General features: G+C 39.3%; 1 protein-coding gene across 2 annotated transcripts in view; it reads left to right on the top strand.

Annotated features, from left to right (window-relative positions):
• The first annotated feature begins 654 nt into the window (after nt 1-654).
• LOC103038418 (immunoglobulin superfamily DCC subclass member 3) overlaps nt 655-12,973 on the top strand; it is a 29,560-nt gene continuing 17,241 nt past the window's right edge. Inside the window, exons 1-5 of one of the 2 annotated variants that reach the window (XM_049480602.1) lie at nt 655-975; nt 10,397-10,561; nt 10,641-10,946; nt 11,591-11,735; nt 12,547-12,677. In XM_049480602.1, the coding sequence (XP_049336559.1) occupies nt 10,715-10,946; nt 11,591-11,735; nt 12,547-12,677 (508 nt within the window). In that variant the 5' untranslated portion in view covers nt 655-975; nt 10,397-10,561; nt 10,641-10,714. The remainder of the gene's footprint in view (nt 976-10,396; nt 10,562-10,640; nt 10,947-11,590; nt 11,736-12,546; nt 12,678-12,973) is intronic. The other variant, XM_049480601.1, reaches the window with a different exon arrangement.

The following is a 12,973-nucleotide window of genomic DNA, read 5'->3' as shown; positions in this document are numbered from 1 at the left end:
TAGCAGCTCAAATGTGGAGCATCTTTTGCTCAAGTCTGAAGTACATGCTCAGGTCGAGGAGGTGAAAAAAGAGCTGCACCAAGAGATGTGTGGGTATGAGAGAAGCACCTAGCGCGTGCGTAAAAGCAAAAAAAACAACAACATTAATTTCAAATTACAAATGATTTAATTTGACTGTTCATCACCGTGTATCTGATTTAGGACCATATATGAAAGTGGCTCAGATCTGATTAGAAAAAAATCGGATTTGGCAAGTTCACACAGCCATGAAAGAATCAGATCTGAGCCACATCGTCCAAAAAAATCAGATTTGAGTCACTTTAGCCTGGTAATGTAAACGTAGGCTAAGTTGCATTGGATAAAAGCATCTGCTAAATGTTATGTAATGTAATGTAATGAAAAACTGGGCCATGTTTAGGCGATATTGATTTACCACACCATAGAAAACAGTTACAAAGTGCTATCTGTCTATCTGTGCTTTGACTCTGCTTTAAGTTTGAAATTGTGTTTATACTCATCTTGAGCGCCTTAAATACTGTCACTCCCTCGTGGCACCGCCCTCTCAGTCCTCTTCTCCCCTCTGATTGGCTGGTGTTCCGCTCCGTTCTCTCAGCGCGTGTTGCTCGGCTCGGTGTGAGCGGTCACCAGGCAACCCCGCGCTTAGTGCGCTCGCGGAGCTCAGAAGCTGGAGGAGAGACTGACGCGAGCGGTCGCGCGCGCTCAACGGTCGGAGCGGAAGGAGCCGTTAAACATGCGGAGCTAGATTTATTTTCCCACGAAAAAGAAGAAGTAGAAGAGCGCTGTCTGTGGAATATACTCGAGCGAATAAGAGTGTTTTTCTGTTTTTCCTCTTTTTTATACGTTTTTTAAAAGTTTGAATAAATGAAAGTGATTCTCGGAGCGGAGTAAACTCTATACACAGCCCCACCATGACCGCGACCCCCGCCGCCCTGCTGCTGCTCTCCACCCTCATAGGTAACAAATCATTTAATTTAATGTATATTATGCGTATACTGTTGTTTTTCGTTTGTATTTCATATTTAAAATATTAATAATAGCAGTTTACACTCTGCTGGACAGTCTTAGTACTTTACAGTGCCTGTTTCTCATTGTTATTATTGTTTAGCTAGCATTAGCTAATCTCACAGTTGTTTTGTTATTTTAAATTAGGCCTACATTTTATTTAAGTTCACATTTTATATTATTATTAGGCTATATTATTAATGTTATTATTATTGATAATTCTGTTTCTAATGTTTGGGTTAAACCTCATGCTCATGCTCAGAGTGTTGAGTTCTCTGTGTGTGTTACCTCACCATTGTGTATGTTGTTGTATATAATATAACTTTCAGGCCAGGTGGATTAATTTGTTCATTTATTTATTTAACGTTTATTATTTTTGTTTCTTTTTTATGTATTTCTAAACATTTTAATTAACTGTGTAAAATCCAGAACATATGAAGAGGGTTTGGTACTATGGGCTTCCTTTTAAACAACCCTACAAATCTTTAAAATTGGCCAGAGTTTAATCAGTCAGTTTTTTAAACAAATTTTTAATTTAAACTGCACAATTTAAACCACTATAATTTAATACTATAGGTGATTAAATAAGCCAAAGCTTGCAAATGCAAATTTTGCTCTGTATAACACATTTTCTAATGTATATAAACCTCATGCTTCTCGACTATTGAGGATTAAATTATTGGATTTATAATTATCCAAAAATAATTTAGTCTGTGTTTTTCTCTTTTTCTAATTCTGTTTGTCTCAGTGGCTTTTCTTTTTGCTTTTTGCAAAGGTAACTGCTATATGCATTGACCAATTTATGCCCAAAAACTATATTCAGTTCAAGTTTATGAACTCAAAATGTCACAAAACTTGCTTAGATTGATCTAAAGTGGTGTAATCTTATTTATATATTGCGTATACATTGCTGAATTGCTTAGTTTGGCCCTATACATTGGATGATCATTTAACTCCACATTTAACATTCAGTGTTTTTATTATATGTTATTTTTGTTCTCAGTTCACACAGATTAAACATGCATGTTTTGTTTTTGGTTAAACAAATCACTAGTCCCATAAGTAGACAAAGACTGAATTGAATCTGATCAATTTAGTTTAAGACTGTGCTCTTCCACATAGTAAGCATTGCTACATCTCATTTCACAATTTCATATCTCTTTGTCTTGCTTTTCCAGCATGTTTTATTTTCTTCACTTTGGCTCTTTTTGAAGGCTGTGTGGTTTGTTCTGCCATGGAGGAGTTTAAGTTTGCTGATGTCCTGCTAAGAAATCAGCAGACTCACTTGATTGGGATCGATGATCATGAAAGAAGGCAATCTGTGTGAACCTATAAGACTTTTTTGTACTGACCTGAGAAGCTGGAAGTGTAGCAAGAAAGTAAGAATGAAAGTCATGAAGGTCAGAGTGATAAACCCTTTGTGAGGGACACATCTGGCTAAACAACATTGCCCATATGTAGGGTTATTGAAACTCAGATTGAAAATGGTCTCTTCTTCTTTGAATTGATATTAATGCACATTTCATTTTGCTAGAGGATTCCATGGCATTTGAAATTAATCTTAAAAAATGCCTCTAAAAATGTATCTAAGGTTTATAACTTATTATTTATCCCAGAAACAGCAACCATGAAGTATAATACTTTATTGATGCTTACATTGTTCTTAATGTTACTAGTGGTTTCACCTTAATAGTGAACTATACCAATCTCTCACAGGCCTATATTGGCGAAAACTATACATTCATCAAATTCAGCATCTTGTTGATATTAAGTATAAAGTATGCAGTAATAATTAAAAAAAAAAGAAATATATAGTAGAAGTTGGTTTCCTTTAATAATTACTTTTAAGAAACCAAACTGTTTCTAAACTTAGACTATATTATCACTTATGAATGGTTGCTAGAGTGTGCAAGTGTTAGGGTCCAGGCTGTAATTATGCATGGCACCAGATTTTGGGCTGAAAAGACCAAGTTCATGGCCAGCAGTGCATATCAGACAGACAGACTTGGGCCAGACAGTGACACTGACCCTTGACCCTCACCCTTGTCTCAGACCTATTGCACCCCAACACCCCTCATCTACATACGACTGGGGAAGAGGAGGTAGGGTTGGGATGGGAAGGTTTGGGGGGGGGGGGTTGGCAGCTCTGATTGAGATCTCATTACAAGGGTGGGTAATCCATGCAGCTGCCCCAGCCCAGTGCGCACGCACACACATGCATACACACACAACCAGGCTACTTATAATCCAACAAGGCTCCCCCCGGTTCAGGGGGTTAATCCAAAAGATCCACACAGCATGCGTCTCAGGGCCATTCCAGCAGCCTGCACAGACAAGGGGGGTTCATTCTGTTCATTCTCTCTGCCCCGTAGATCACCCACCCTGCTGCAATATGCTCATGAGCTGAGGCTGTTTCATATTTACCAATTAAGACCAAACTTGATTCAGAGCTGTGGGAACTGATTTGCAGCTGTGAGTATGCATCACAGGCAAATGTTGAGGCCTTTAGAACACTGAACAGCAGGACCAAAATGGACCATTAGCTAGGTCTCATTCATTAGCTAGGTCCCATCATTTAGTGAAGCACATGATACTTCACTTTTTTTTAGAAAAGGTTCAGAAGTTTATTTTATGGTAGCTGAGAAGTTCTCTGCTCCCAGTAGACTTTCCTCTCTTCAGTGAAGAGAAAACAATGTTCTCTCCAGTATGAACATCCAACTGTGCTTTTTAAAAGGGTCAGTACTCAATATCATGTGTTTAAGTGTGTTACTCACACTGTGTGTGCCCAAATTAATTATAGTCCTCATAATAGTAATTTAAATAATAACAAAAACAACAGTGGGCCGCATTCTCCACATCCTCCTGTAAATATTAAGTCAAATTTGCTCTTAAGAAAAAAGTTGTGACAAAAATAAATCTACATCAGATTTTTTATGTGTTTTAAGCCACAGAATTGATCACAATTAATCTTCATAAAAACTACCCAATTGGGTTGAAAAAAATTAATGATCTCTTATGGAAGCCCACTTTAGTATAACTATCTTAAGTTTTCACATAGGACAAAAGAGATATAAGAAGTTTCCATTGATGTTTTATTCATATGTCGTCTTTTACTTATGCCGCTCAATTATTAAGTATGTTCAATTATTGATTTTGCACATGCGTTATAAAGCAGATAAATTAGATACATTGGAAAGATGGTCTGTAGCTCTAAGAGCAGCATCCACATCAGTATGTATCTTTAGGTTTCTTAGTAATGACTCTTCCCACCACTGTAAGTCACCAATGTGATTCTTAACATCTTAGACTAATACTTAATGTTTAGTGATGGACAACCTATGTGAGAAAAGGTTGTAAAGAAACCCATGTCATTGTGAAATTTGAAAAAAGAAGAAGAAAAAGAAAGCTATTAAAATTGTTATTGGATTGTAGTATAATGTAATGTAGTCCATATATCTACAGAACAAGTTAACCTTTTGATAATCCCAGTGCCATATCAATTACACCAAGAACATTGATGAGCCATGCCCACTCCCTCTAATTGTTTGTTAATTTGATTACCCCTTAAAAAGTCCCAGGGGGTTGGTATAGAGGATGTAAGTGCATGCGTCAGAGTTAATTTGGACAATCGGAAATGCCCCTGTGTCTCATGCACACCCAATCCCCATTTGGCCTGCTCACATTAATGAGCATCCCTGTTTAAACAATAGATGGGAGCTATGAGTCTGTGTGGCTGCAGTGGCAGCAAAAGAGCAGGGAGTCCGTCAGCCAGAGAGGGGAGTTAACTCCTATTAGAGAGACAATAGCCCTGCAGTGGGCTCCTTTGCTCCTGCTGGGTTTAGACTCTTAGAGTTCTGCAGCTTCACTTTCTCTGACTCAAAGTATTGAGACTCTGGGACTGTGTCTGTCTGCACTGTGACCAACTACTGGGGCTATGGAGACACAGAGGCTGTGGAAGCTCTGTTGAATGTGAAAGAGACAGCGGGGTGTGTTTCTTATTCTGTGGATCGGCCTATAAAACATTTACAACAGAAGCCGTAAAGGAAGATTTAAAGATCCTGAACAATATACTGTATTTCACACTGTTTTAACCCCTTTTGGGTTGAATCTGGCCTTGCCTTTGTCCTTTAGCTAAGTTTCTATAGTACAATAGGCCTGCATTAAATAAATGCAGTTTACTTTTTTGTGGATGTTCACTGACTTTACAGTTGATGTAACATTGCAATCTAAGCAGAGTGCAGTGTCTAACAGTGTTTATTGCTTATTTGAAGAATTGCCCTATAGAATTTCTATAGATTTTAAAATAAATGTGAAATTTAAGTGAATGGAAGCTTTAAAATCTGCATCTAGCCTTTACCCGCAGGCGCTGGTTCCCATAGACAAGAGAGAACATTTCAATTTCAGATTTTGAGACAGGATTTCATCCGTCTGGCTCAGCCGCCTCAGACATTAAAAGAAGAAGAAGGGAACACCCATCAATAAAGGGATTTAGCCATGTTTGCCCTATCAGTGTCACCCTATACCCTCTTGCTCTGTTCATGGGGGGTTCAGCATGATGCAGGACCACAATAAAGTGTGAAGTTCACGGCCAGCGCAGAGGACAATAAACAAAGAGAAGGGGGTATTCTAGTCTTTTCGTTATCGAATACAAGCTGCTCCCTCCTCTCTGCCCCACACCCACTCTCTCATGACCTTTAGGGGCTAGGGTCGCCGTCTGCCCATGGGGGTTGGGTTTAGGGGGGTCTGTTCTGTTCTGGGTGAGCCTCTAAAGTCCTCCTCTCGTTAATGGCACCCAGATGGGAGGTGAAATTATCCCCAAACCCGCTCTCCCAGTCACACGTGGGGCCAGGAGGTCCAATAGCGCTTTACGAGTGGAGATGGGTTCTCTATTGTGGGAGCGCAGAATGCAGATGGGGCTGTAGGCATAACTAAATGGGGCTAATTTAACAAAGGGGCCATTATTACTACCACACTTACTGAAGCTGGGAAAAAAGTCTGTTTGCAAAACAGCTACTGAATCAAAATTGTTATGATTTCCGACACCTATAATAATATTTACTGGGCATAGAAGCCAGTAAATAATGCCCTAAATTGAAATGTCACTACCTTACTACATATATATGTGAAAGCCTTTTTTTTTTTGGACATTCCTTGGAAACACACTCTAAATGGAAACTCCATAGGGATGGGTGCTCACAAAATGATCATCTGGCCATATCCGTTCTAAAAAAAACTCTATTCTGGATGAATGAGAACTGGCTCATTTGGTCATTTGGGTCCTGTAATAGGAGCAAAGGCCTGCCAAATCAAACAAAGCTAAAATACCTACATCTTATTTTCATGGTGTGAATCATATGGCGAGCTGCCCTGAGCGTCTTCAGTAAATGTCCATTCATGGTAATAAAACTAATGATAATATTTCACTTGAAATATTTTTGAATTTATGTAGTTATGTAGTAACTGTAGTTTTGGTTAAAATCTCACTGCCTTACCACTTCTAAAGTCTTTCCTTGGAAATTCTTTAGTCAGGGCACTGTACACTAAAGCTAATTGACTGGTCATTTTGGCCATTTCTACACTTCTTTCTAGTAAATTTAAGATTTATAACAGTAGTAAATGCCTGCCCAAACCACACAAAGCTGAAAGACCAACATAATACATTTATTGTGTGATTCATTTGGTTTATTCAGTAAATGCTCAGTGAATCTTCTCTGTACTCTACATGGATACTGGATAGATGAAGCCCTGTGTCTTCATTAAGGAGGTCTTAATTTGTAGTCTTGAGTAATGGGTGTAAAGTGAAGATGATCCTCTCTCAAAACTCTTTGTGTCACACAGCATGAGCTGGAGAAAAGCCAAGGCCTGGAGAGCTGGGTCGTGTGGAGGCAGCATGACCATAGTTCTAGGAGGACAGTACGTTGATGATGATGTATTTAATACTGTTGTATTCTGAGACTGTAAGCAAAAAGAGATCATAATACTGTTGATAGCTCAGATTGCGCTCCTGCTGGGTTTGTATTGCTGGGCAGTATATCATCTACATAGCACAATTGTTGTGTATTGAGGTCATTCAGCAATATTCATTCATAGGTCTAATGGTCGTAATTGATGCCAAAATTGTAACTGCAGTGTATTTGAGGTTTCTTCAGGAATGAGGTTATTAACTTTTTAATGAAACGCTACATATCAGTTGATACTGTGATATTGTTCTATATGTAGAATAAATATTTATGTTCCTAGGTTTGATCATTACTACCTAGTCTTATTTGTTTGTGTAGTATACAGGTCTTTAGGCGTAGAAGTGCAGAGGCTTGAGAAAAAAGGACAGAGATATGCACAGATGAACCCAGCATCTGGGTCGTTCATAATGCAGGAGAAGTGGGATAGAATGATAGTGTTTGCAATGCAGATAAACATGATTTTTGAGGGTCAGATGTTAGTTTATGATTGTGGCTGTGAGACGGGGTCAGCAGGTGCCTTCGTCAGACGCCATGAGGGGCAATAAACTCTCAAGTTCACGACTCATTCAAGTGCATTCAAGTTTAAGTGCAACTGGAGTGTTTTCGTTGTCTTTTGCGGACAGCTGGGAGAGGGTGTTGTTGGGGTGCAGACTGTGAGAGGGGTCGTGGTCTGCGTCAGTGAATCACCCAACATGGGCACCCCAAAAAAGATGCAGAGAATGGGGGGACGAGCGTGTCGTCGGGGGAGAAGTTTGAGTGATTGGGTGGCATGGGAAAGTCACCCCCAAGTTCAAGTGAAAAGGGGAAAACTCGGTGGGGGCAGGGAGAGAGGGCAGATGGTTCCACAGAGTAGGGTGGGGGGATGATGGGACTTTCGTGGCGAGGTAGGGGGGTGGGTGGGGGGCAGATATAGAGTAGTGGAAGCAGAGATGGAGTGCTATCACTGGTCTTACCCAAACCCCAAATCATGCGACCCTACTCGCTACTCCCTCCACCCCTCTCCCCTCCACTTCTGACATAGCCGTGGCTCTCGCTGCTTGAATGGCTCCGTGGCATTCAGCAGCATTGTGTGGCTGTTTTGGGGTGATGGAGAGAGATGGGGGGTGCTAACAGAGCCATCAATCAGACTGGGAAAAGTCAAGTGCAAGTTCAGCTGAGATGAATAGCCTGGAGCAGCCCCTCTTCAGCCAGCCTGCGGCCCCTCCTGAGCTGTTGTCCCCAACTTTCTCATGCGAACACCCCACAGCCCACAGAGTGAATGAAGCTGTCATCAGGTCGCTCCCAGACCCAGGCCAGTTCTTTTGCGCAAACTTTTTTTAGAATGAGTTACTGTCCAAATATATTGGCCCTTTGGACCAAAGCGTTTTTTCTAAACCAAGCCCATAGGATAGAGACACTCTCCTTACCATTTATTTAGAGTGTTGTGTTGGGATGGCATCTAGCTCATTGACTACTGTATTCACTCATACTGTATTAGAATTGGATTAGAGCCCTACAGCTTTTTAGGTAATCCTGCTTTCATTTATTTCACATATAACTTTTCAGATTGCTTAACCACACTAATTGGATCTCACCAATCAGTAGGTTTAGAACACTCCTATTTTCCATTTTATGAAGGAGTTTAAGTCCAGTTAATTACCTATAATGGAACAAAAAAAGCAGTAAAGCAGCGATAACAGATCTTTTGTCTGTATAAAAGCAGTGTTGGAACAGATTGTGTTACATCACTATTTGCAGCACTATTTAGACAACCTTAAAAGTTTGAATATCTAAAGAAAAATGCAATCATGAAACATCTTTTGTGTTTTCATTGTTTTTGAAATATTTCCTTCAGAGGAATCACAAATAAAGCCAGAGTTTAATGAGTACAGAAGAGGTCTGATAGAGGTAAATCTACAACAGCATCAGATCTTCAACTTTCTGAGAGTCAGCAGCAGGTTTAATAGACAGCTAACATGACAACATATTGTAACTCAGGTCTCAGGTTCAACAGTAAAGAGATAGGTCTACAGGACCTGCAGGTTTGAGAGTTGGGGTGCCAGCAAGAAAATCACTGCAAAGATGGCAAAATAAGACCCTACATGGTTTTTAATATATGACCAAAACACAGTTTCTTTCAGATTCTTTCTTGGAATAATGCTTCAGTGTTTTTCAGTGTTGTGTGGAACTTTATAAAAACTGCATACAGATCAAGCTTGCTGATGCAAACAGTTTCGTCTCTGTGGATGGATTTTTTTTAAATAGGAGAAAAATCTGAATTTTAACCTATTAACATCCTCATTTAAGGAAATAACAATGGAATTTTGTGCATTTTGTGCATTTTTATGTTTAGGGGAATAACACCTGCACCAAGTGCTTAAGATAACATGTGATAAAATCTAACACTAAACCTAAACACTAACCACAAATACAAAATAATAATATTAATATATATTAAAGTGTTTGTTGTATACATTTACATAATTAAATTTCATCAAAACCTTTGAAAATATAATATGCTTAAAATAATATATTTGCCATCAATAGATTTCACCAAAACCATCCCAAGTGTGGAGTAATATACAAATGAGACCTGAAAAGCCATACTACTAAAGAACACAGTGACTTAAGTGGATTATTTTACCATAACGTACCTTTGCCAGTGGGTAGAGATGGCACAATCATGTTTAGTGCAGTTCAGCACCTTCTTTAATGGGATATAGTCACTTAAATGTGCTTTAACAAACGGTTAAACAGTAGGGTTAAAAAAGGTTAAAAATATCCAAATAGGTGTGTCTTACCTGGACCATGAAACACTAACCTGTAGACTACTGAAAAAATGGTATTTTTAGTAATGTTATAATTACCCATCCTAGGTCATTCATTATACATCACACACACTGTAAGAAGCTTAGTAAGTTAAGTTGCTATAAGCCAAATTGTGGATCATTGCGTCTATGCTGCATGACGTATCTTATCTGAAGATCATTTTAAAATGCTGTTTTATGTAATTTGCCACAGGTATTGACTCGATGTCTTTTGCACAGTACATGCCAAAGTTCACACATCTTCTGGCTGACGAATGAGCAGTGATGTCAGTGTTGGTGTTCAACCATGCTCTCTAATCAATTATTATATTATGGACCATCAGTTCTCTCTCTCTCCTGCTCTCGTTCTCAGTGCAGAAACCTGCCTTACAGAATTTACAGCTCCATAAACTGGAGGCTCAGAGGCTCGAAATAGAGGGCCACCCAGAGTCAAGCCTATATCCTCCACAATGACTAACTCCTACTGTTGTATGTTAGCCTCATAAAGAGAAGAAATATGGCACATCCTCTGCACATTCTATTCTTATACTTTCTATAGTTTCCTCTGTATTTTTATAGGACTGAATGGGATAACCATTCAGCTTTTTTATATGTTTGCCTCTTTAGCTCATCTCCATCCTCCATGATGTTCAGCATCACCATTGTCATCATTATCATCAGCATCATTATCATCATCATCATCATCATCATGAAGCAGTCTTCTCCCTCTCCATTGTTCTCATCTAACGTTTGGAAGACTCCATCCTCACCACTCTACTCTTTTTGCCATTTGTAAGCATCTAACAGCCAATCAAGATCAATACAGACTTATTCTTTACCCCACCTGACTCCACTATTTTCTCTCTTTTAGGATTAGGTGTGGCATCAGAGCTGGCCTTCATTAAAGAGCCCCATGATATCATCGCAGTGAGAGACCGCCCCTTGATGTTGGACTGTGAGGTGGAAGGGGAGGGGCCTATCACTATTACCTGGCGAAGGAATGGTATACCTGTTCCTACAGGCCCTAGAGTGGCCATACTGGACAATGGCATGCTCCTGATCCGAAATTTCCAGAAACGGCGTGAGAGCAATGAGACAGATGCTGGAGAATATGAGTGTGCTGCTCAGAACCGTTATGGCATGCTGATCAGCCGCAAGGCACGAGTCCAGCTCGCATGTAAGTAATTTTTTTTTTGTTGAAATGCTCAGAAAAATTATTAGCTCATTACAGCAGTTCTGTTTTATGTGAAATAATCATTCTGTATTGGGATTCCAGAGACTTAAATATTAACAATTCTTAAATGTTCCACTTGAATATGTACTGATCTGGTCTTATTTTGGTCAATACTTTATACCTGCTGTGATTTTATTTAATCTCCGGGCCCTTTAACTTCCTCATTTTCTTTCATGTTATTTTTCTCTTCCCTACCTCTTCATATTTCCTAGAAAGTCTCTGCTCCACGGCTCTGTAAAATATCCCATAAATAAACCTCTGTAATCTTAGCCCCCTTTATCTCTCCCTCCCCCTACTTCCATTTATCTTTGACTCATCACTCTGCTTCCCCTTTTGACCAAACCTGCAAATGACTCCCCTCTCCTGCTCTGCCGGGTCTCCCATTAGGCCATAGGTTACCATGGGTATCCACTCTCCTGCTGAAAACTCTGCCTCCATTATTGATCACAGCTCTCCTGGTGTTACATGGCAGAAAAAATGCTTAAAGCAGCTATTAACTGGATGTTTTAGAAGGAGATACGAATAGTGTATGAGATGGATGCTTGGACACACAAGTTATATTTAACCACTTTTCTGTTCTCCATTAGCTCTTCCCAAGTTTCACACCCACCCAGAGTCCATGGCAGTGGATGAAGGAGGGGTGGCTCGCCTCCACTGTGCTGTTAATGGCATCCCTGAAGCTAGCATCACCTGGGAGAGGAACAAGACCACACTCAGCACTGATGACGACAGGTTAAACATACACACACACACATGTGCACACTGCATTTACATATCCTTAATACATTCGTTGAATGCAGACCACTCATTTCACATAGGTAAATGTGACAATTATGCTGTGTTCCATTTGACTAGGATGTCCGAATTTCCAAGTTCCAAGAGTTCCAAGTATCGATTTTCTAATTAAACGCCCCCCCATTCGGTTTTCTACTATCAACACTAGTAAAATCAGCACTTCTTTCTATTTGTGTCTCAATAAATCAGCTGAACATACAGTATAGCATTGTCCAGCATCTATAGCCCTATTCAGACGAGATTACACGCCCAAAGTGTAATTACGGTGCATAGCAGTGGACAAATAGCTATTTTATTAAATGCGAGGTGATGAAACGCTGATGAAACAGTAGGTAATTTAGCTTTAGAGGACGTCTGAGAAAAACACATACATGGTCGTTCTGGACAGGAATAAAATTACAGAGAGAAAAATAACCCAAAAAAGAGAAAATTAACCCAGAGAAACTAATCCCATCTGGATAGAGCTTATGCGTGGATAGGTTTTCATGCTGTTTGGATGCACAATATACTGTATAATGCTTTGCTATCTGCACCTGTAATGGCTAACAGTGCTAATCTGGAACAATGCTGACAATGATAACCTGGGACATAATAGTGGGACATATTTTAGTTAAATTCTCCAAGAAACTATGAATAACAGTAACTGATCTGCAAACCTAATGTACTCTTCTGTGTACACCCACACACACTGAATGTCAATTGCTATGAACTGCTATGTATAACACAAACGCAATCTCTCTTTCTGCAGATACACTCTCCTGCCTAACGGTATTCTGCAGATCACTGGTGTGCGTCAGGCAGACAGTGGACTGTATCGTTGCATGGCTAAAAATATTGCAAACACACGTTACAGTCAAGAAGCTCAGCTTGGTGTCACTGGTGAGAAATAAAACAAGAATGCACTTTACATATCCCTTGTGAAGAATACTTAAGAGCATTAAAAGTATGTTTAAATTAGGTAAATAATATTAAAAGTACATTTTCTATTCAATAAACTCAATGGAAATACACATTAAATATACTTCATTTGTATTTCCATAAAATGTTTTTGAAGTAGTATGATTTAAAGTAAAGATTGTGTTGATAGAAAAACATCAAATACTGCTAAAAGTGCACTTTAGTGAAAAAAAGCACTCAAAAGCACATAAATTAAATATAGCTTAATTACAATTGAA

Source organism: Astyanax mexicanus, chromosome 6 (genome assembly GCF_023375975.1).
Source record: "Astyanax mexicanus isolate ESR-SI-001 chromosome 6, AstMex3_surface, whole genome shotgun sequence".
NCBI lineage: Eukaryota > Metazoa > Chordata > Actinopteri > Characiformes > Acestrorhamphidae > Astyanax > Astyanax mexicanus.
Note: the sequence above shows the minus strand (reverse complement) of the source record. Positions and strands in the feature narration are given on the sequence as shown.